Source organism: Varroa destructor, unplaced genomic scaffold (genome assembly GCF_002443255.2).
Source record: "Varroa destructor unplaced genomic scaffold, Vdes_3.0 BEIS01000005.1, whole genome shotgun sequence".
Classification (NCBI taxonomy): Eukaryota; Metazoa; Arthropoda; class Arachnida; order Mesostigmata; family Varroidae; genus Varroa; species Varroa destructor.
Window position 1 is genome coordinate 31664591 of NW_019211458.1, and position 17973 is coordinate 31682563.

General features: G+C 44.1%; 1 protein-coding gene and 1 long non-coding RNA gene across 7 annotated transcripts in view; one reads left to right on the forward strand and one right to left on the reverse strand.

Annotated features, from left to right (window-relative positions):
• Positions 1-17973, forward strand: part of rau (RA domain-containing protein rau) — a 278997-nt gene that overhangs the window by 123455 nt on the left and 137569 nt on the right. For 2 of the 6 annotated variants that reach the window (XM_086989737.1, XM_022809286.2), the window contains exon 1: positions 736-1633. The exons of 2 other annotated variants lie outside the window; for them this stretch is intronic. In XM_086989737.1, the coding sequence (XP_086845863.1) occupies positions 1418-1633 (216 nt within the window). In that variant the 5' untranslated portion in view covers positions 736-1417. Of the gene's footprint in view, positions 1-735; positions 1634-17973 lie in introns of those variants that run through there. 2 more of the 6 variants (XM_086989741.1, XM_086989740.1) reach the window with 2 other exon arrangements.
• On the reverse strand, positions 1612-3974 carry LOC147755566 (uncharacterized). Its single transcript, XR_015328084.1, has 4 exons — positions 3369-3974; positions 2992-3110; positions 2294-2312; positions 1612-1763 (listed from the first exon to the last, which is right to left on the reverse strand). It is a non-coding gene; the product is annotated as an uncharacterized LOC147755566 (long non-coding RNA).

A 17973-nucleotide genomic window follows, 5' to 3' on the forward strand; every position in this document is an offset into this window, starting at 1 on the left:
TATAAACCACTTTTATTGGAATCCACAAACCAATATAATAGCAGGAACTGTGGTAATATTGCAAGTTTCCTCTATTTCCAATCAAATAGTAACTTCAGGTTCCAGGCACTGTTATACGAGGAAAGGCTTATAGAAAATCCATAGGAACATCAATAATTAAAATAGGAACAATAGGGGCATCGTTGCCGCTGCTGCTGCAAAAAACTGTGCTATTCAATGCAACAATGGTGAGAAACTTGATACATGCACAGCGATCCTAACTTTCGTGTCACTTTGTATATGTAAATTAAGAGTGCACAAAAGTTTTTTTATCGTATTCAGTGGACTAATCCTTTGATAACCCTAGTTAAATAACTTCATCAAAGAGAAACACTAATTACATGGCCGTGCGCTTTATACGCCGCCGTAGTAGTAAGCGAGAATCTGCTGTTACTCAATTTATTCTTTGCCTATCCATTTCGTCGCTACACTGCCATAGTCTAACACTCCATTGCGCTGCAAGCTTTCCCTAGAAAGAAGCTTAAGAGGGGCGCAAACTTCTGTAGTTTGACAGTTTTCTGCCATCAGCAGCAGTCAGCTGGCTCTAGCTAGGCACTTCAATGTAAGCTGGTAGTATCTTCTTACGAAAAGCGCAGCGCTCGATCCGTTCTACGGTTTGGCGCTGTCCTCTCCCAAAGTGGCGAGGGCTTCATTTCCAAAACAGATCGCACGCTGTCCGTGATCAGTTGCTTGTCGGCGTGCGAAGGGTTCGCGCCGGCTTGCGTGACGGGCATCCGTGGCCATAGAAGCCTGTTGATTCTGTGTCTAGACAAAAAGAGAAAGATTCAAGTTCGTCTCGATACTAGAACAAGCCAATAAGAAAGTAGAAACTTGACATCTGTGTAACGATGTTAAGAGACCTCGATTATAGCCGATCTGTTAAACTGCCGTTTCGTTAGTATCTGTCGTCATTCCCCGGTATCTATAGTTGTTGTGTATCTATTGTATGTGCGCAGAGTTTAATAGCAACCTTTCGTGTGTATAGGTGTGTGTGTGTATAGGTGTGCGAGCGTGTGTGTGTGTGTGTGTGTGTCTGTGTCTGTGGTACGTGTGTATGTATGCGTATGAGCGTGCGCGGGCCAGTGTAACGTTCAACGGCAATGTAATAATGTAACGCTGCGCTGGCGAAGTGAATCCGTGTGACAGATAACACCTTCGTTTATTGTTCAGAGCGGATATCAACCGCAAACATCGATCGACATAACTGCGGATAAAATATGAAGATGAAGTGCCTGTTCACCTCTAATTCCAGTTAGCCCACTTCTCTTTGGATACTGTCTTATGTGTCGTAGTGTAGAGAAGCTCTGTTTGATAACTTCGGTGTATTCTGCATCTTTTCCCACGGATACGTTTGATTATATCGAATAATAACGACAAAATGTTGAAACACGTACACAGTTCGACAACATCGCTATTTCGCTGCGGCAAACCAGTTGCCAAGGATTCGCTGAGCCTCAACTCGAGCATCAGCCTGAATTCAAGCGGCAATAATTCGGCCAATCTTGAATTGGCCAGTTCGCGCTCGTCCAGCGTTTGTTCGTTACATGATTCGCTCAGCCTCACAGGATCGCCGCAAAAGCCCCAAGTGAAAAAGGTGCGTAACCTCTAAAAGTTTCCCTTTCCAACTATCATGCGGTAGAGTCGACTGTAAGTAAACGATTGTTTGTAGATTGGCGCGTATGTTTAGCTCGACCCTTTCATGCAGAAAACAGTGACAGCGGCAACTGAAACAAAAGCATCATGTTTACCCCCTAAATATATTGTCATTTATTTGAATCAAGATCGGACAGCATCGGAGCATCTGCACAAGAAATACCCGAAAAATATTGGTAATAAGCTCAATTGCAGCCGATGCTAGCGAATGTTACGACGTGGAGGTTTCGCTAAAGAGTTATGATGCAGGGAACACGTAGAGATAAGCTGTCAGCCGCGTACGATGTTGACTGCTATCCCTGTTCACAGAATTTAGCGTTTATCAGGAAATATTCTAGGTATAACGCGTACCTACCTACTTGGCAACGTATTGCGCGCTAGATATCGTCACCGGAACTTTACTGTTCCTTCAGTACCGATCATGATCCACAGACGTCTGCGGACATCGGTATTATTAACGAGAGATTATTGAGATTCAATGGTCAAATCGAAATGCAAAATAGCCTTATTAAGGTAATGACTGTGAAGTGTTAAAAATATACTTGATTATCTTAAGAACAGCATTTCAGATGTTTAATGAAAACAAAGTCAGCCTGCTTACCAGCCATATTAACGACTTGCTTCATTGATCGAACGTTCATTGGACAGGGAAACATCAGACAAGGTTATTAAGCGAATCTCCGTGACTGCTTAGTGGGTGGCGTGTTTACATGCAAATTCTGAGTACACGTTGTGCTCTAGGTTCGAATCCGGACATAGACAGGTTTCGTTTTATGCTGGGAGCCGTCTGATGGAATGTCTAACGGCGATACTCGATGGAAAATTCGAAACTATTAAACGAAGAAACACCTAGAAAGATTTCGCTTATGGAAATTTATTTTTAACCGATACCGCTACTCTGTGATACCATTAGGTAAACATGCGTACGGCATTCAGGTGGGACGTAAAAGAACCGTTTGTTTTCATTAAGCATTTTAAAGAAAATAGTTCGTAAGTGCTAACGTGCAATCCGACGGTAGGAGCACGCACCGGTTCAGCCTATGCTATAGTGGAATTTTGTGAGAAGAGCACAAAGGGGCTACAATTACAAATACATCATTTTAGATTCAATTGTTGCATGTATCAACGATTTAGATGTCACAATATACATGTATCAATCCGCGGGACATCGTATCGAATATAGCTGATATAGTTTCGTCAACTAGGCTTGCGGAAACGGGACGACGAGAATGAAAGCCAAATTAGGGTCTATAATAAGTAAATCGTCCTTAGCACGAAATAATGCTAAAAATACGTTACCATTCACGACGTCGGCGTGCTTATGAAGAGGCGTTACCGCTCACTAAGCTACTTGGGATTCGAAAGCTGTTTCGAAGTAGGTCTAGCAAGCTCCGATGTGTTTGATGTAAGAAAACATGCTGTGAAGAGGTTTAAAGGCAATCATTGGATTAAATTGAACGCTTATACAATATTATTGCATATTTTAATGTCCGTTTTAGAAATTTAATTCTACAAGAAGTTCATAATATTTATAGTATGCAGTTCGGAAACGTTACCCATTTTCCAATTTTTCCTATCGGCTTAGTCAATATGCACTTCTGCGTATTGTATCATTGCAGGTTGTTTTCTCCCTTTTTTAATATTGAGCTATTTATGTCATTTCCGAGACTACTTACAAGTAATTTACCCAGTTGTTCTATTAAAGAGAATTAGCTCTTTTTTCTTTAGCAAAATTTCGGCTAATCCTAAAGCTGGCAGGCTAGAACAACTTAGCAAGGCACTTAGCTAGAACAAATGATCGTGGTTTAAGTGTGTCACAGTGGGACCCACTAAACAAAGCCACTCGAATCGTTCGTTCGATTTCAGTAGGACAGAGTCCCGAGATTAGGGTAACTAGCGTTACTCATGTATATCGCCACCATAGGATTGAGGGCGCTATGCTGATTCGCACCGAATATTGACAACTTAAACACACTGACGATTTGAAAGAACAGCTTGTACCGAGCGAACTGTGTATCTCTAATGGCTTATAGTCAATTATTCGTATCCTATTTCTGCCGCCCTGACTCCGTTTGTGCCACCGTCGTTAACTAAGCAAGCAGACAACCGAGCTCCCGTAAACATTTCACGTTACTATTAATAGAAGAATGGTTAGCTTTATTGAACGGCTGTCTAATTAACAATGTCGCTGGTACTTGGATCGCATGTTTAATCTATTATCTAATGCATCTTGCTGTGAGTTCGCTTTTTGTCGCAGCTGGTCGTTGCCAATGGCTGCGTCCGTACCCAACTGTCGTCTGCTACACGCTACCAGTTTACCACAGCAAAAGGAGCGGCGGCGGCGGCGGAGAGAAACGCCGGAGAGATGGCGCCACTAAACGCCAACGGCAATAAGGACCATCGAGACGTAGGCTCCGTTGACGCTCATTAGCACCTTGCGGCTACTTTCGATCAGACCTAGACCGACCGAGGACAGCAGTCGCTCAAATACGGCCATAACAATATGGTCTAGAACATTATAAACTATAGATAACGTTCCTGCAGCCCGCTTTGCTGCTAGCGTACATTATCGTCCCGGCAGCGACTGCGTGGGAAAACTATTTCATTTATTCCCAGTTGTAACGATCGGAAGCGTCAATCTCTGTGATCGCCTGCTGAAATGCCGTTGCGTATAGCAATTCACTGGTAAACCGCGGGATAGCGCCCGAAAATAACTAATTGACCTCTCGAATGATTATTTTCTTTGAAAGTTCAAATCTCTTTTAGTCATATTTATGACAAAGAATAGAGTTATCGTACCTAAACTGATACCTATTGCCTATTAATGCGCCCTTGTCCCTGCGCCGCTAGGAAACTACCTTCTACCTCTATTCAATATAAATATAATGACAATAATTATTGTTCTTTTTCAAGTAATCTTGATTGTACAAATACTACCATTGCTGTCGTCAAATGACATTTATCTACCTGACTATTAAGCACCATAGTCCGTATGTAAATTTTATACAAAATTAATTTTGTAACATCGCTATCCAGATCTCCTTTGAAACAGGCTCGTTTGGCGAACGGTGAAGTGGACGCCTTCGACCAAACTGTAGCCGTTCCAATCAACCCAATGATGGGCAATTCAGTAAGCTCAGCGGCTGCGTACTCCATTATTATTATTATTAGTACATTGATCAGTAGTGTAATGGCTCGAATCGTCTCCTACTGCCAACTTCTATGCAGCGTAGCCAGTCACTAAGGTCTTATTGGGTTTGGCGTTGTCGGATCCCCTCCGATGTACAATCATTGCTGCTCCGAACTCGAAGAGATCCCTTTGTGACGCAATACGCTGTCTGTGGCAGCTTCGGCTGTTTGTACGGACCTTTTTCTATCGTTTCCGTTTGGAATATGGACGACACGATGGGCGTTGAAAGGAAAAACTATCACATTCTATCAATGCTATTGCAAAGAAAAAGTCAGCCAGCTTTAACAAAGGTGTCTGGCAACTCGTCGCACTGCCTTCTCCCGTGCCGGCCTTCATACTTCGATTACCAGCCCCCCAACCCACATATCATGAAACCGATGTACTAGATCTTTCTGAAAATATCGCTTAGTTTCCGTTTCGACTATGCGACAGATTATCAAAGAAGCCGTACATAATAACGGAAATCATATAGACAACGAACATGCATTCTATGTTATGCTGTGCTAATCGTCTATTTTTCACCGTTACCTTGTCATTGTTTTTCAAACAGTGTTTGCGTACTCATCACAAAAACATCGAGTAGGTAACACAACAGCATAAGCTCCTGCGTCTCTATAGATACTGAAAAATTTGTCCCTTGCTACGTATGAGCTCGTGTCAAGAGCTGCAGGCATCAGGGTGGTGTACAGCGAACTAAATAGCATTAGGCGTACCTTATATATGTACGTAGTGCACGAATTCATGTGCATCCGAATGTGTGCCGGCCACAGAGGTGAAAAGGGTGCCAAGGGAGAGAAACTGCGTTACACGCCATTGTAATTATAAACATCATGCTATAGTATAACGTCAGCGAATGAACAACGGCCGTCTGTCCCGGAGGCAGTGCAAGCTCGCATGGCAAAAGATCATTCTTGAGAGAATGAGCTTGATCGTAGTGGATGCTGCTCCTTCTGCTTCATTGAATCTTGTCGTTTAATTTTACCTTATCTCAGCTTTAATTTTCTCACCATAGCCAATGCCGATACAGTAACCATATTAGCTGATTTTTTTAGCAACAAGATAGCATCGCGCAGTTCTGCCCCAACTTCGGCTTCTTCTGCTGCTGCTGCTGCTGCTGCTGCTAGAGCAAAAAAAAGCCGAAGTTGATCTGACAAAGATGTATGTGCCCTTTTACTGTTAAAAATACCGCGTTATGCGACCGCTGATTCGTCTACTAACGTACGACTGTCTGCGATGATTTTTCACCACCTAATGCTTAAGTTGTGACGACACAGTTAGCTAACTTCAGCGCGTTTTATCCGATTGCTAATGGTAAACGCCAGTCAGACGCGAAACGCGTCACAGACGCGAAAGAGTATCCCATTGGTCAGCTACTGCCGGATAATGGGAAAAGTAGTGCTTTTGTTATGATCATGCGTAGTACTGCACCGTCCCGTCGGATGCGATCAGATGATTAGAAGAGACGTTGCTGAAATCGGCGTTAATCTTTTCGCAATGCTTACAGACAGCTGCAATGATTCTGATTATGACTGATGCTGTTGTTAGCTGCTACCGACGAACGGCTTACGACAGCGGCTCAGGTGGAGCCTCTCGTGCTGAGTGTAGCATTGTTTCAAGAACGAAAAAAACGTGCGAACAAGCTAGCAAGCGAAGAAACTAGCGAACGAGCGCCTGGCCCTTTGAGCTCGCGGCGGCACGTCAATTAGGCGACCAACGCTTCGATACAGCGCATCGCGAATCGTTGAAGACACGACAGCAAGAGACATCGCTATGGTTCTCTTTGACGTGTCAGTGGCGGGTGGGGGCGGTAGCGACAGAAAATAGCAGTAGCTGACGCAGCAACGGATAGAAAAGCAGAAGTGGTCATTGCGTACTGTTGATTCGCTCATCATGTTCGGACGCTTGGTTGATCATCGTCTGTTGTTTGCTCTCGCTTGATTGCTTAGTTAGTCAGAAGTTGGACGGACCGACTTCGGCAAAGTGTTTACTTTACAGCATTAACAATGGTGTTGTATCAATGAGGGGCGCCCGTTGGCTTTGCGACAGGAAAACTGGCTGTACGCGTTCGGTGTGTGTATAGAAAACAGGCATTGACAAGGGTAATCATAACGATATTACATAGGATACTATAAAATTGTTTTCATCGCATTTATGTAGGCCGACTATTGTCAATCTGTTTGTTTTCCTTGTTGGCTTTCGGACTTTTCTTCTATTATGCTAATACTTGAAACGCAGGTAGGCATGAACCGCGCATGGTCATCCCCTTGTCAGTCGGCACCTATCGTAACTGTGTAGAGTAACGGCGTAGGTGCTAGCCTATCAGACCTGTGATAGGTACTATAACACCAGAGACATGTTTAGGCCATCCTTCAAACGGTGCATAAAACAGTTTTCATAATTCAGCTTTAATTATATGCCATCGTAGTGCGCTACTGAACAGTGGGAAACGTCCAGTATTGTCTACTAGTCATCTTATTTCTTTCAGGCCACATCATCAATACCAGCTAATTAGTCAGCCATATCAAGAGTGCTATACGTATCAAGAGGACGGTCGTGAAATCGATGAGCAGAAAATATATCAATACAGCTGGTACCACTCTTCATCAAAGAGGCATATGACAATGCACTCAATTCATTAAAACGATTCACTGATACAACGTTGCGCATCGGACGGATCTGGCACTTATCAGCTGCATTTTATACGTTTACAAACGCTAACTTATGCCGAAATCGCGGTCAATGTCTGTGCTGGCGGACATCTAGGCGATATGTGTTACAACCTAAGTACGCGCCAAGCTTGCCGCTATCATAGGCTGTAGGTTATCTTAGGTGTGAGTACGCTAACACAACACACTCGGTCAGTCCTGCTTACTTGCTTTATTGCGCTTGGCACGTTTAGCAATAACTCCTCGATACTCGTTCGGCTAACAAGCGTCTGGTTATTAAAGGACGTTCAGCGACGAAGAAAACAGAAACGGATCGAAATACAATTGTTTGACTAACTATTCTACGACTTTCCATCTTGTATTTGATATTTTGCCTTCCCTATTTCACTCCGCTCAGCATCAATCAATAGTTTCCCCAGCAAATTGTTGCTCTAATACTGCTTAAGGTGACAATTTAAAGATACTTGTCTTCCTACCGGGCATGTCGAGGCACAATTACGGGGAGTGGCTTCCGAGGGCTGGCCGCCTGTTTTTTTCACCCATAGACCTGTGACTGGTCGAATTCATTGACTGTGGACACCTCAAAAAGCAGTTCCAGAGGGAAACCAATGGCGATTGGTGTCGCATCGCTCTTTGTGAGTTTCGCTCAGATCAACTGGCTTCAGGGGGCCATCAAGGCACTGGAGGAAAGGGCAGGACTTAAGCTATTGCCCTGCTGTCCGTGCTTGGTCGTCTTTATTTCGTTCACTCTTTCGCTTTTTATTTGTGATGTAACCGATCATGACGATGCAACAAAATGACGTGGACGTAACCGCAAACTCGAAAGCGAGTAACACTTCTTGCGGCAGCTCTACGCTAGTACACATCGGCCCACAGCGAGATACAGGCACACGCGTCGGGAGTGGCTCGACTCCGTGTTATTTAGCGGCTACCGTTCGCGGTTGTTCAGCAATGCTCCTTCGCTTTTGTCTGACCAAAGACAAATAGGGGTAGAGAGCTTTATAGAAGCACGGCCGGATGTCCACACATGACGAGACCTATGGCAAAGGTCGCCGGTTGCACGCGCGTAAGCCAACGAAAAAGTCAATGCAAGGAAGCCTGCGCGACGGTCGTGATGATGGAAACGGCAGTAATTGTGACGCTGGTGTCGTGACGGGGGACAGAAAAAATCGTAAACTACCTGAGAGATAACAATGGCGAACGTTGTTCCCAGTAGGTCGAGCAGGCGTCTTGCTATATAGTATTTAGCTAGATGGACGTTCAGCATTAAACGGACGTAACATAGGTTGGGCTAATGGGATGCTTAAGTTGATAGTGGACGAAATCTATGGATCTTATTAAGCATGCTTTCCATTCGCCTGGTAGATATGTTGTCCTTACGTAACTGTCGATAGACGTATAGCAGCGTAACGCAGCTAGCTAATCTGTTCATCGTGCGGCGAAGTCGCCACCGAATCTGATTCAATCAGAGAATTGTGATTCGGTGTAGTAATGGCATTATGTGAAGAGAGCAACTGAATTGATTTGCGGCGTTCATTTTCATCACAGTGTCTTAATACTGGATATATGGGAGCAGAAGGTCTCAATAGGAACTTCTAAATATTAATTATCAGCTTAGCAAGCATCTGAATAGGTTTTATTTGCCCTTAAAGTCAACAAATCCAAGGTTTACAGGCTCGTGCTCATGCATCAGCTCAGTTCAATAATACATTAGGAATAGTTAGCTAACATTGCGTGAATGCTAATTTCAGCACCTTTCTTCAGCAGATTAGAGAGGGTTAAAATAATCTGTCTGACGGGTAAATCCGCTGGCGGCGGTGGCGGAGAATAGATTTGGAATTACGGCAGCATTTCCGACTTTTACGTACAAAAATTTGATCTTCCTTCTTTCACTTCGATGTTTTTCTTCCAATCTGTGTCGCTCGCCTTGTGTTTGGAGTATCGGAATGATGCCGAACAGTATTTCGCGTCGCGCAGAAAAACTTCTGACGTGTGATAGAGGCGTCAGATTGAACGTATAACGTGTCGGTATTTTCACACATACGTATATGCACTTACCGTTCGTATTATCTATGATAGTGTTTTTGATTGTAATTGATTGATGTTAATGTTTAACATTGCATAAGTAAATCAGTTGGCTGTCCCGCCAAAAAAGAGAACGCGCCGAAACTGTTTTAGGTTTTCGTGCAATCAAATCAATCCGCTGGCAAGACCAAAAGGAGGACAAGAACGCCTTTTCTGGAACGCCCAATATGAACGTCTGAAATAGAAATAAAACTGGATTTATTCATGTTTATTGGTTATGTACAGTGATTTTATACGATTTTGTAAGCGCTGCTTCGAAGCTTCGAAGAATTTAGTGTTCCATCCGAAGCCCGACACGACCTTTGCCGCAAAATCTATCATTTATGTCCGCGCGTACGTACCGCAATGTCATGCACTACTTAGCTAGTATATCTGCATCGCCTAGAGTTGTTATTATTATTCTTATAGGTTCCCTTTTATGGACTAATCGCATTCTTGGTCGCTCACCGGGTGTCCGAGCAGGATCACTTGCTTGCTTTAAGAACCTATCGCAATGGATACGCCGCCTTCGATTATACCTCGATCATACAACGACAAAACGGTAACAAAGACAATTTTGTTTGTATCGTCGTTGTTATGCGTGTGTCTCGAACTTATACATTGCGTATATGAAACAGTCTTGTGCTGTGCATTGGACAAATGTCCGCATGCATACGTACGCTACTCTTTCGTGTGACGAAGCAGAATATCGAAGAACGCCGACGTCGAGCTGCAGGTGGCAGGGGGCGTCAGCTACGTTGGGCCTAATATCCATTTGCTGCTACAGTGGCTTTCAGGTGCTATAATACTGCTCGCGATTAGCCCTGCGGCCGTAGTAACGGGTACGGGAACCTGACAATACAGAATGACTACAACCCAGCAAAAAGAGTTACTTTGTGTGTTTTCGATGTATCATACTGTTAGATTTTCGATGTTGATTTCTGCACTGAGTGGTAGATCAGCTCTTTTCTGTCAGTTTTGAGGTTCGTTTATCTAACGCCAAGCAGGTCGTCGAAGACTTCCCCTGTCAGTTAACCAGGTAATCTTGTTACGCTGTTCTTAGCACCGTAGAACTTAGAATAGAATTTAGCACCTGAAGGAGAGAATTGACGACGAAGGCCCACTGAGAGGGAAGGGTCCCGACTATTGTTACAGCGATATCAAGAGCGTTATATCTAAAGAAGATAGAGATTATCATCAGCACCATCATCTTCGTCAAATCAATAAATGCTGGCCAATCCATAGATTGATCGTTCTAGTACCCCTCGTGCAGCTGCCGTGACGCCGGAAGCTTTTGGCGTGTCTTGCTGCAGGCATTGTTTTACTAATCAAACAATTGGGAAAGTGCATGTGGCTTTCACTGTAGGGTTTCATCGGCCATTTCGATTTCATTCAACCACATTCATTTCAGCTATTGTGTGAGCTATAGCCCCAACTGGCTATACCTCACAGAATAGCGTAGTTTCGGCAACGTAAGATCTGGCGCGTTCGCATCGAATCGAGCAGAGAGTCATCTGCTCCAGTGGGTATCATCCAAATCAATGGCCCCACCCACTAAACATGGCATAGTTCAGAAATTTGGTCAGTTCGCTCTCATCGGCTCCTGTCGATGTTAGTACACAGACTAATCGTGATGTCCAAGGGATCTTTCAGACAGCTCATTTTCTATTTGCTATCGATAAAGCTGTATGGGGCTCCAAGAAGCTGTTGCTACAAAAGAATCAGTGGTAGCTAGCTGTTAGGCTTCCGTCGATTGGCTGCGGAAACACAGATTTGTAGTTCTGCGACGTTTTTATTATCCTGTTTTTTTTTTTTTCGCTTCTTCTTGAATTGAAAGACTACAAATCGCCAGAATTTTGATTTCGTCCAAAAAGTCTCTCCATTAATCTGACCGGAAAGAAGTGGTTGGTTTTGCCGATAAACCCCGCCACACACAAACTGGCAATCATAGTCAACATATAGTTATGTTCAATTCATAAAATTATAATGGATAGACGTTATAATTCATACATGTATACACAGAGCCATAATCATTGGGACCTTCAAACTAGCTGGACAGACACGGACTGATCAGCCTGTCGATTTAATCGTTTTGGGGTACGCATCCGGTGTTACTGAAAACGATGCCGAAGAGAACATCTCGTCGCTCGTCGAGCCCGATGGCTGAGTGATCTCGTAGGACAGTCACCCCAAAAAACGGTCGTGGACCTAACATTTTCACTGCAACTTCTGCTACTACGAGAACTGCTAAGATTAAATGTAAGGTAATCGAGCAGCATCGAAGTGGATTGTGAGAGATCGTCGATTTCGCCAGATTTTCACAGTGGATTGATCTTGATTGACTAATTGATGGCTGTATGTTAAACTACATGTCGAATACTGGTCTTGTTTTGTAGAGCAGGATCAATCTGGCAACTGAGCTGATTCGTCTAGCCGTACTCCAAGAGATACGTTAGTCACTGGACGCTCACTCGGTCAGTCCGAGTAGATATTCTCTGTTTACTAGAGCAACAAAGCCTGCCCGCTGGAGCCTAAAGTGCTTGAAAAAGGGTGACTCGAACTGCCACTTTCATCTAAGGGCTCGGTTCGTGTATTACCAGACGAAGCAGTCGTATTTCAATGGGAACAGTGTAGTGACGTTTGGTTTTTGCAAGTAATCAGTAGATAATAAACATAATATTCCATTAATACGCGATTCGTTGAGGAAAAAGCGTTTTCTTATTACGGCCCATGGTTGCATTCCGCCAGAAACATGCCATCCATTATGCTTTTTCATAGCTACCTAGCTGCTACCAGCTGACCTCTCCGAAATCAAACCCAGACGTGCTTCTTTTGAGCCTATGGGAGTAACAACCGGGTTACTGGTGACCTCCTACAAATAGTCGACGAAGTCTGAGGCTTAACCTAAAAATCTGCTAAGAATGCAACGGATGTTCAAGCGACGCACGAGAAAGACTATTATAGTACACCCGTAGTTTATTATCGTTTTCTCACAGATCGCACACCGGTTAATATTGTGTTTGAATTTGTATAAGGGTGTTTTCATGATGGGACTGAACATTTGATTATCATATACACACCATAAGGTCTCCATGGCTTTAGATAACGGCTTTGACCTAACTCCAATATGACACTATCAGATTCGTACAAAAGGTACCGCCGAAAAACTGATGTACAATAAAGCTCCGGCAAAGCGTTGGGGTTCTGCGTAGCTTTCATCAACGGCGTGTCTGAAACATACGCCATCAACGTAATATTTTGCATATACTGTATTATTTACCTACTTGAAGAGTTAACTTGCATTTTACCAAAACAGTATTCCCCTCCCATGCTGGTAACGTCTAGGAAAATAACACAACATTTCTCCACTGTCAAACTAGTATCCAAGTTCAGTCCTCTCTAACGAGGCCTTCTCGTCATCCTTACATGTACGAATTTCATGTCTGTGACCTATACTTATCGTGCCCAGTCTAGCTGAAACCGCTCAAACGTCCCTACTACCATACCTATGAACAGCTCATCCCTACTAGTTTATCGCTGCCGTTTTTGGTCCCAACAACAGCTCCGTTGAATCCTCATCAACAACGTCATCGTCATCATTCGGTGCAAACACATTACGGTTTCAGGCGGCGTGACGTGACGTGACATGATGCTAATCTGCGCGTCGATTTGTCGTTGTTCTCTTTCTATGTTTTCGCATGGTCATCGCTTTTGAACGACTAGTCAGTCGCTTCGTTGATATTTCTGTGAGACGGTCCCGTTGGCGACCATAGTAATAATGGCTGTTGCGACGTGGCGTCGCTACTACTTCGCTATTATCTGTAGTACCTTTCTTCGGAGGAAGAATTTCCTCGACAACACCATCACTTACCAGCTTTCGGGCAATTAGCCCATCATCCAGTTACTGTACTCAGTCAGATGAAATGTAGAATATAAAAGTCTTTCTGTGCACAAGACTTGCTGTGGATCCAGATAGATCGATCTACAAGGAACAGTCACAACGCCAACTGCAGCCTGGCCGACGTCGGCAAGCTGCGATCCGGTGCTGGAGTTTTGTACACTTGTGCGTTTTGTATGCGGACGTGTGTACATTTGTGTGCGTACATATACCTACATGTGTGCCATCCGCCTAGAAATGGGGACAAAGAAGACGCAGATGCCAGCAACTGCTAGAGATACGGCTGGACGAGAAGGAGACGCTTGTCCGTTCCGTTGTCTGCCTGCCTGCCTGCCTGCCTGTCTGTCCGTAGTTGTCTGTGCGCTTCTTCTGTCTTTCACCGAAAATCTCTTCTTTTTTTTTTCATAATCATAATCATCGTCATCGTATTTTTCTTCATCGTCAACCGGGATCACAGGACGATGAAGCGCCGCTGCGGGTTACCACCATGCGTCATGCCCGATGCTGCCTGTACGTACGACATGCTCTACGCAATGTTGTGCCGTTATGCGGCTAACTGATGAAATGACACAGGAAGATGGGGCCATGGTGCCGGGGAGACTATCACTTTTGCTGCTATCGTCGCTGTCTATCAAGTAAATAGACCAATAGTATGTGTGTATAGCAAAGGAGGTGCCGTGGTGAAAGATGCCGACGTAGAAAGGCCGTGGGAGCGGCTAGTATAGAGTCGCCTCGAAACGCACGGACAGAGACAGAAACAAACACATATGCTGCAATGCTGCGGGAGCAGCTTCCGCGCTAAACTAGCCTCGAATGAACAGCAACGACGACGATCAAGACATCTGCGATGGGCAGTTGTCCGCTTTTGTCCGCGCTACGGTTGTTGCAGTTGTTGCTAACTTGACAACGCAGGTAGTGTCTCTCGTCGCAGTGCCGACATAGAGGCAAAGCCTCACTGTAGAAATTTAACAGTAATAACTAAAACTCCCAAAGGACGCCAGCGGTCAGGCCTTGTCAGTTGCTTTATATTTTAGCGCTATTCATCTTCAACTCGTCGTCACATTGCCTCATTCACGCGACTGGCGTTGTCGCAACGCCAGCCACCCGGAGCGGTTTCTGTAGAACAAGAAGAAATCGCCGTTGGTCAGACGTCGTCTGACCCAAGTGGGAAAAACGACAGTTCGCGCAACGCGAGTTAGTTGTCTCTGTCGCGTCGTAACCAACAGCGATGCAGCTGTAGCAGCCAAAATAGTTGGAACTATCATAGTTGTTACTGTTCTTGAGCCCACTTGAGCAGCAGTTGCCTTTCTCCTCCGTTTTAATGATTAGTCGTTGAAACGATCCTCTAGTGACGAAGACGTCGGCAGCAGCGAGGATGAGGGCCACGACAACAATGAGTACTACTGAACCCGCACAGGTATAAGGGGATTTCCAGCTTGAAGGAAGAGAGCTATATCGGCTCTGACCGCTGATGTGGCGGTGTGGCAACCGCTGTGATGTCCAGTGAGGGATGGACCAGTGGGAATGGATAAACAGCTAAAGGTAGAAGCGTGACACGCACGCACACAAACACGCAGAGGGAGCAATTCGTACTAGGAAATCTAGATAGGTACATAGAAGATGATGGGAAGCATGAGACGAGGTTAGCAGAGGGAGAGAAGTGAAGGTGACGCAGAAACGATGTTGTTTTTGTTGTTTTCGGTGTTCTCTGTTCTGCTAACATTTATTGTTCTCACTCTCACAGCCCATTGCTGTTGGGGTAATACTAGTAGCTATCACGGTGTTATTACTGCGGAAACTGGTTATTATCCGCTCGAGAACGAGGCAAAATCAAAACAAAGGCTAGATCAAGCTGGGAGAAAGATGAGGAAAATGCAACTCCGTAAACAACGCGTACGTAAGTGATTGCTGGGAATGGAACCAGGTCCAGTTCGTTGGCAGTCGCGGTTTTATTGTTGTCATTGTTGTATTTTTGCTGCTGTCTACGCTTACGTTGCCGCCGTAGTGGCGGATCTGCGGAACTGTGTTAATTCTGCCATACATACATGGTGATGATGAATACGGGACGAGGTACTTTGGCAATTTTGTTTTTAATAGGAATAAGAGTAGGAAGTCATGAAAAAACCACAAAAAACAGAAGTATTGAGCTAGCCTGGCAATACCTATTAGATTACGTCTGTTGGGTATGTTCGTGTATCTGCGTGTAAGCTATTATCTCTTAAGCCGCCCTTAAGGAGTGAAATATTCTAGCTGGAACAGTTCGCCCCCAGGTCGATGCTGTTATAGCTGCTATCGAAGAGGCTTTCAAGGAGCAGCTGCTTCTTTTGCGCCCCCTTACTAATTCTCCATACCAAGCCCCCAGTACAATACGTACTGAAAGTGTATTCTGGGAGTTTTTCATTATTACAATGCAATTATCGCGCGCAATGAAGGCGACACGAAAGGGCATGGCGCAGGAAGAGCATAGCTTAAGAGAATCATGTCTGACCAAACGATAATTGAACCCATACCGATGCTTCAAGGTAACTTTAGCATGTTTCAGAGACGAAATCGAGGGACGTTCACATATGAGCCATTATATTCTCAGAAATATGTATGGTTAACTGGACTAATATTGTACATGTAGCTAAGTAAGTTGCACAGGGTAGGGTTTATCGCCATACAGCTAAGAGCGGGTACTGTTGTTTGTTAAATAAGTTTTTGAAGGTATTTGTCACAAGACTGATATTCCATTCTGGTCTTCTCCAACAGTTATCTCTCGCATACAGATCGACAACTGGAATCGACCTAATGTGGTAGCTTAGTACGGATTATAATACCGTTTAATCCTGGATAAAATGACGAGACAAAAATATAAGTCAACCTATAATGTGATTCCGCATCGCTAAAGTATATTAATCTTGACGATGCCAAGCTATGAAGAGTTTTGTTATGGCACACAGACATTGACAACGAGTCGATTCTGTCTAAGGCTCAGGAAATGCTAATTTCGTACGGTACGGCTAACGTCAATTAATATTAACGTTTTTCTATTTTTAAAGTGAACTATGCCATTATGACCAATTAGGAGATTTACCTCTTCCTACCCCCATACCTGTTCAGTTCCACTTCCACCACCCCTTATACATGGCTGACACGAAGCAACGATTCAGCTGAAGGATTTATTTCCCTCGATTAGAATGCCTAGATGCCATCACGTGGGGAAAACAATCGCCGAGATAAACTCCGTGTCTATACCGCTACGTCTGGTTGGCTATATGCAGAAATCCTCGCAATCAGTTGTATTACCACAACGTTGTTAATAACGGCTGCGCGAGAGTTAGCAGTGGCATAGTCAAGGCGGAAAGGTAATGTTTGACGCAAACCAGCTAACGTTAGACCGAATACGTCACTCGGTAAACCAGAAACAGCTTTCTCGCTGACAGTGGCCAGCGAATTAATCGACCAATATATACAAAGCGTTTATATGATATCTGGGTCACTGCCACCAAATAACCTCGGACGAGTGTGTTTCCATGATTGGTCTGCGGCTATGAAATAGAGGAATATGTCAAATTAGGTTGTCGCTAGTTTTACTATTGTTTTTATTTGTTGCATCATTATGTAACGGAGTACATTTTGACGCTTTCGGATGAAAAGAAAAAGATCGAGGAACGGTATTAATTCTTAGTGCTGCATCAATCTATACTGATGCATCTTTAGGCTATCCTAATAATGGTTAGAGCGACGCCGGCTGCAATCGATAACAAGAAGTAGCACTCGAGCCAGCCTGTTCGAAAGACGGACTCCTATAGAAAGTTAACGTTAAGGACTGACTCTAAAATCAAAGAAACAAATCTGTTGTACAGCTACACGAACAGGCAATTTCTAGTAAAAGTCGCTCAAGGGCCTACAATCACTCGAAAAAATTCATCCGGTGGTCAAATATAAACACACACTTCCTGCCCACAGGGCGTTGTTATTACAGGATTCGCTATTGTGGAGCATTTCTACTTAGTGCTGAAAGACAGTAGTGTCTGCGCACGAAAATGGTATAAGAACTACCGAATCCATAAACTTGTAATATGTGCATATATACCTGTGTGCGGATAGATAGAGAGGCGATGGAAAATTAATCAGAATAACATTCAAAACAGAAGTTAATAACAACGATAACACTATGACGGCAACAATGACTGAGCAGACGCCACGCCGTCATCACAGCTGGGCTCAAAATCGCGAGTGGCTGTTGTAAATACCGCTACTGGCAGTGGCGTTGCTTTGACGACAACCTCAATCTTCGACCGGTGTTTTTACTGCATAGTTCCGATGGTGAGTACCTTATCATCATTTTAGAGCGACGAAGTCGCAGTATTTTTTCGATAGTAGCCGTCACGGTTTTGATTATCGTTATTGGTTCGGGGAGGCAACAGCCGATAAACAACCACAATCAGCTCGTATTGAAGCCAGCCCGGCTCCGTTTT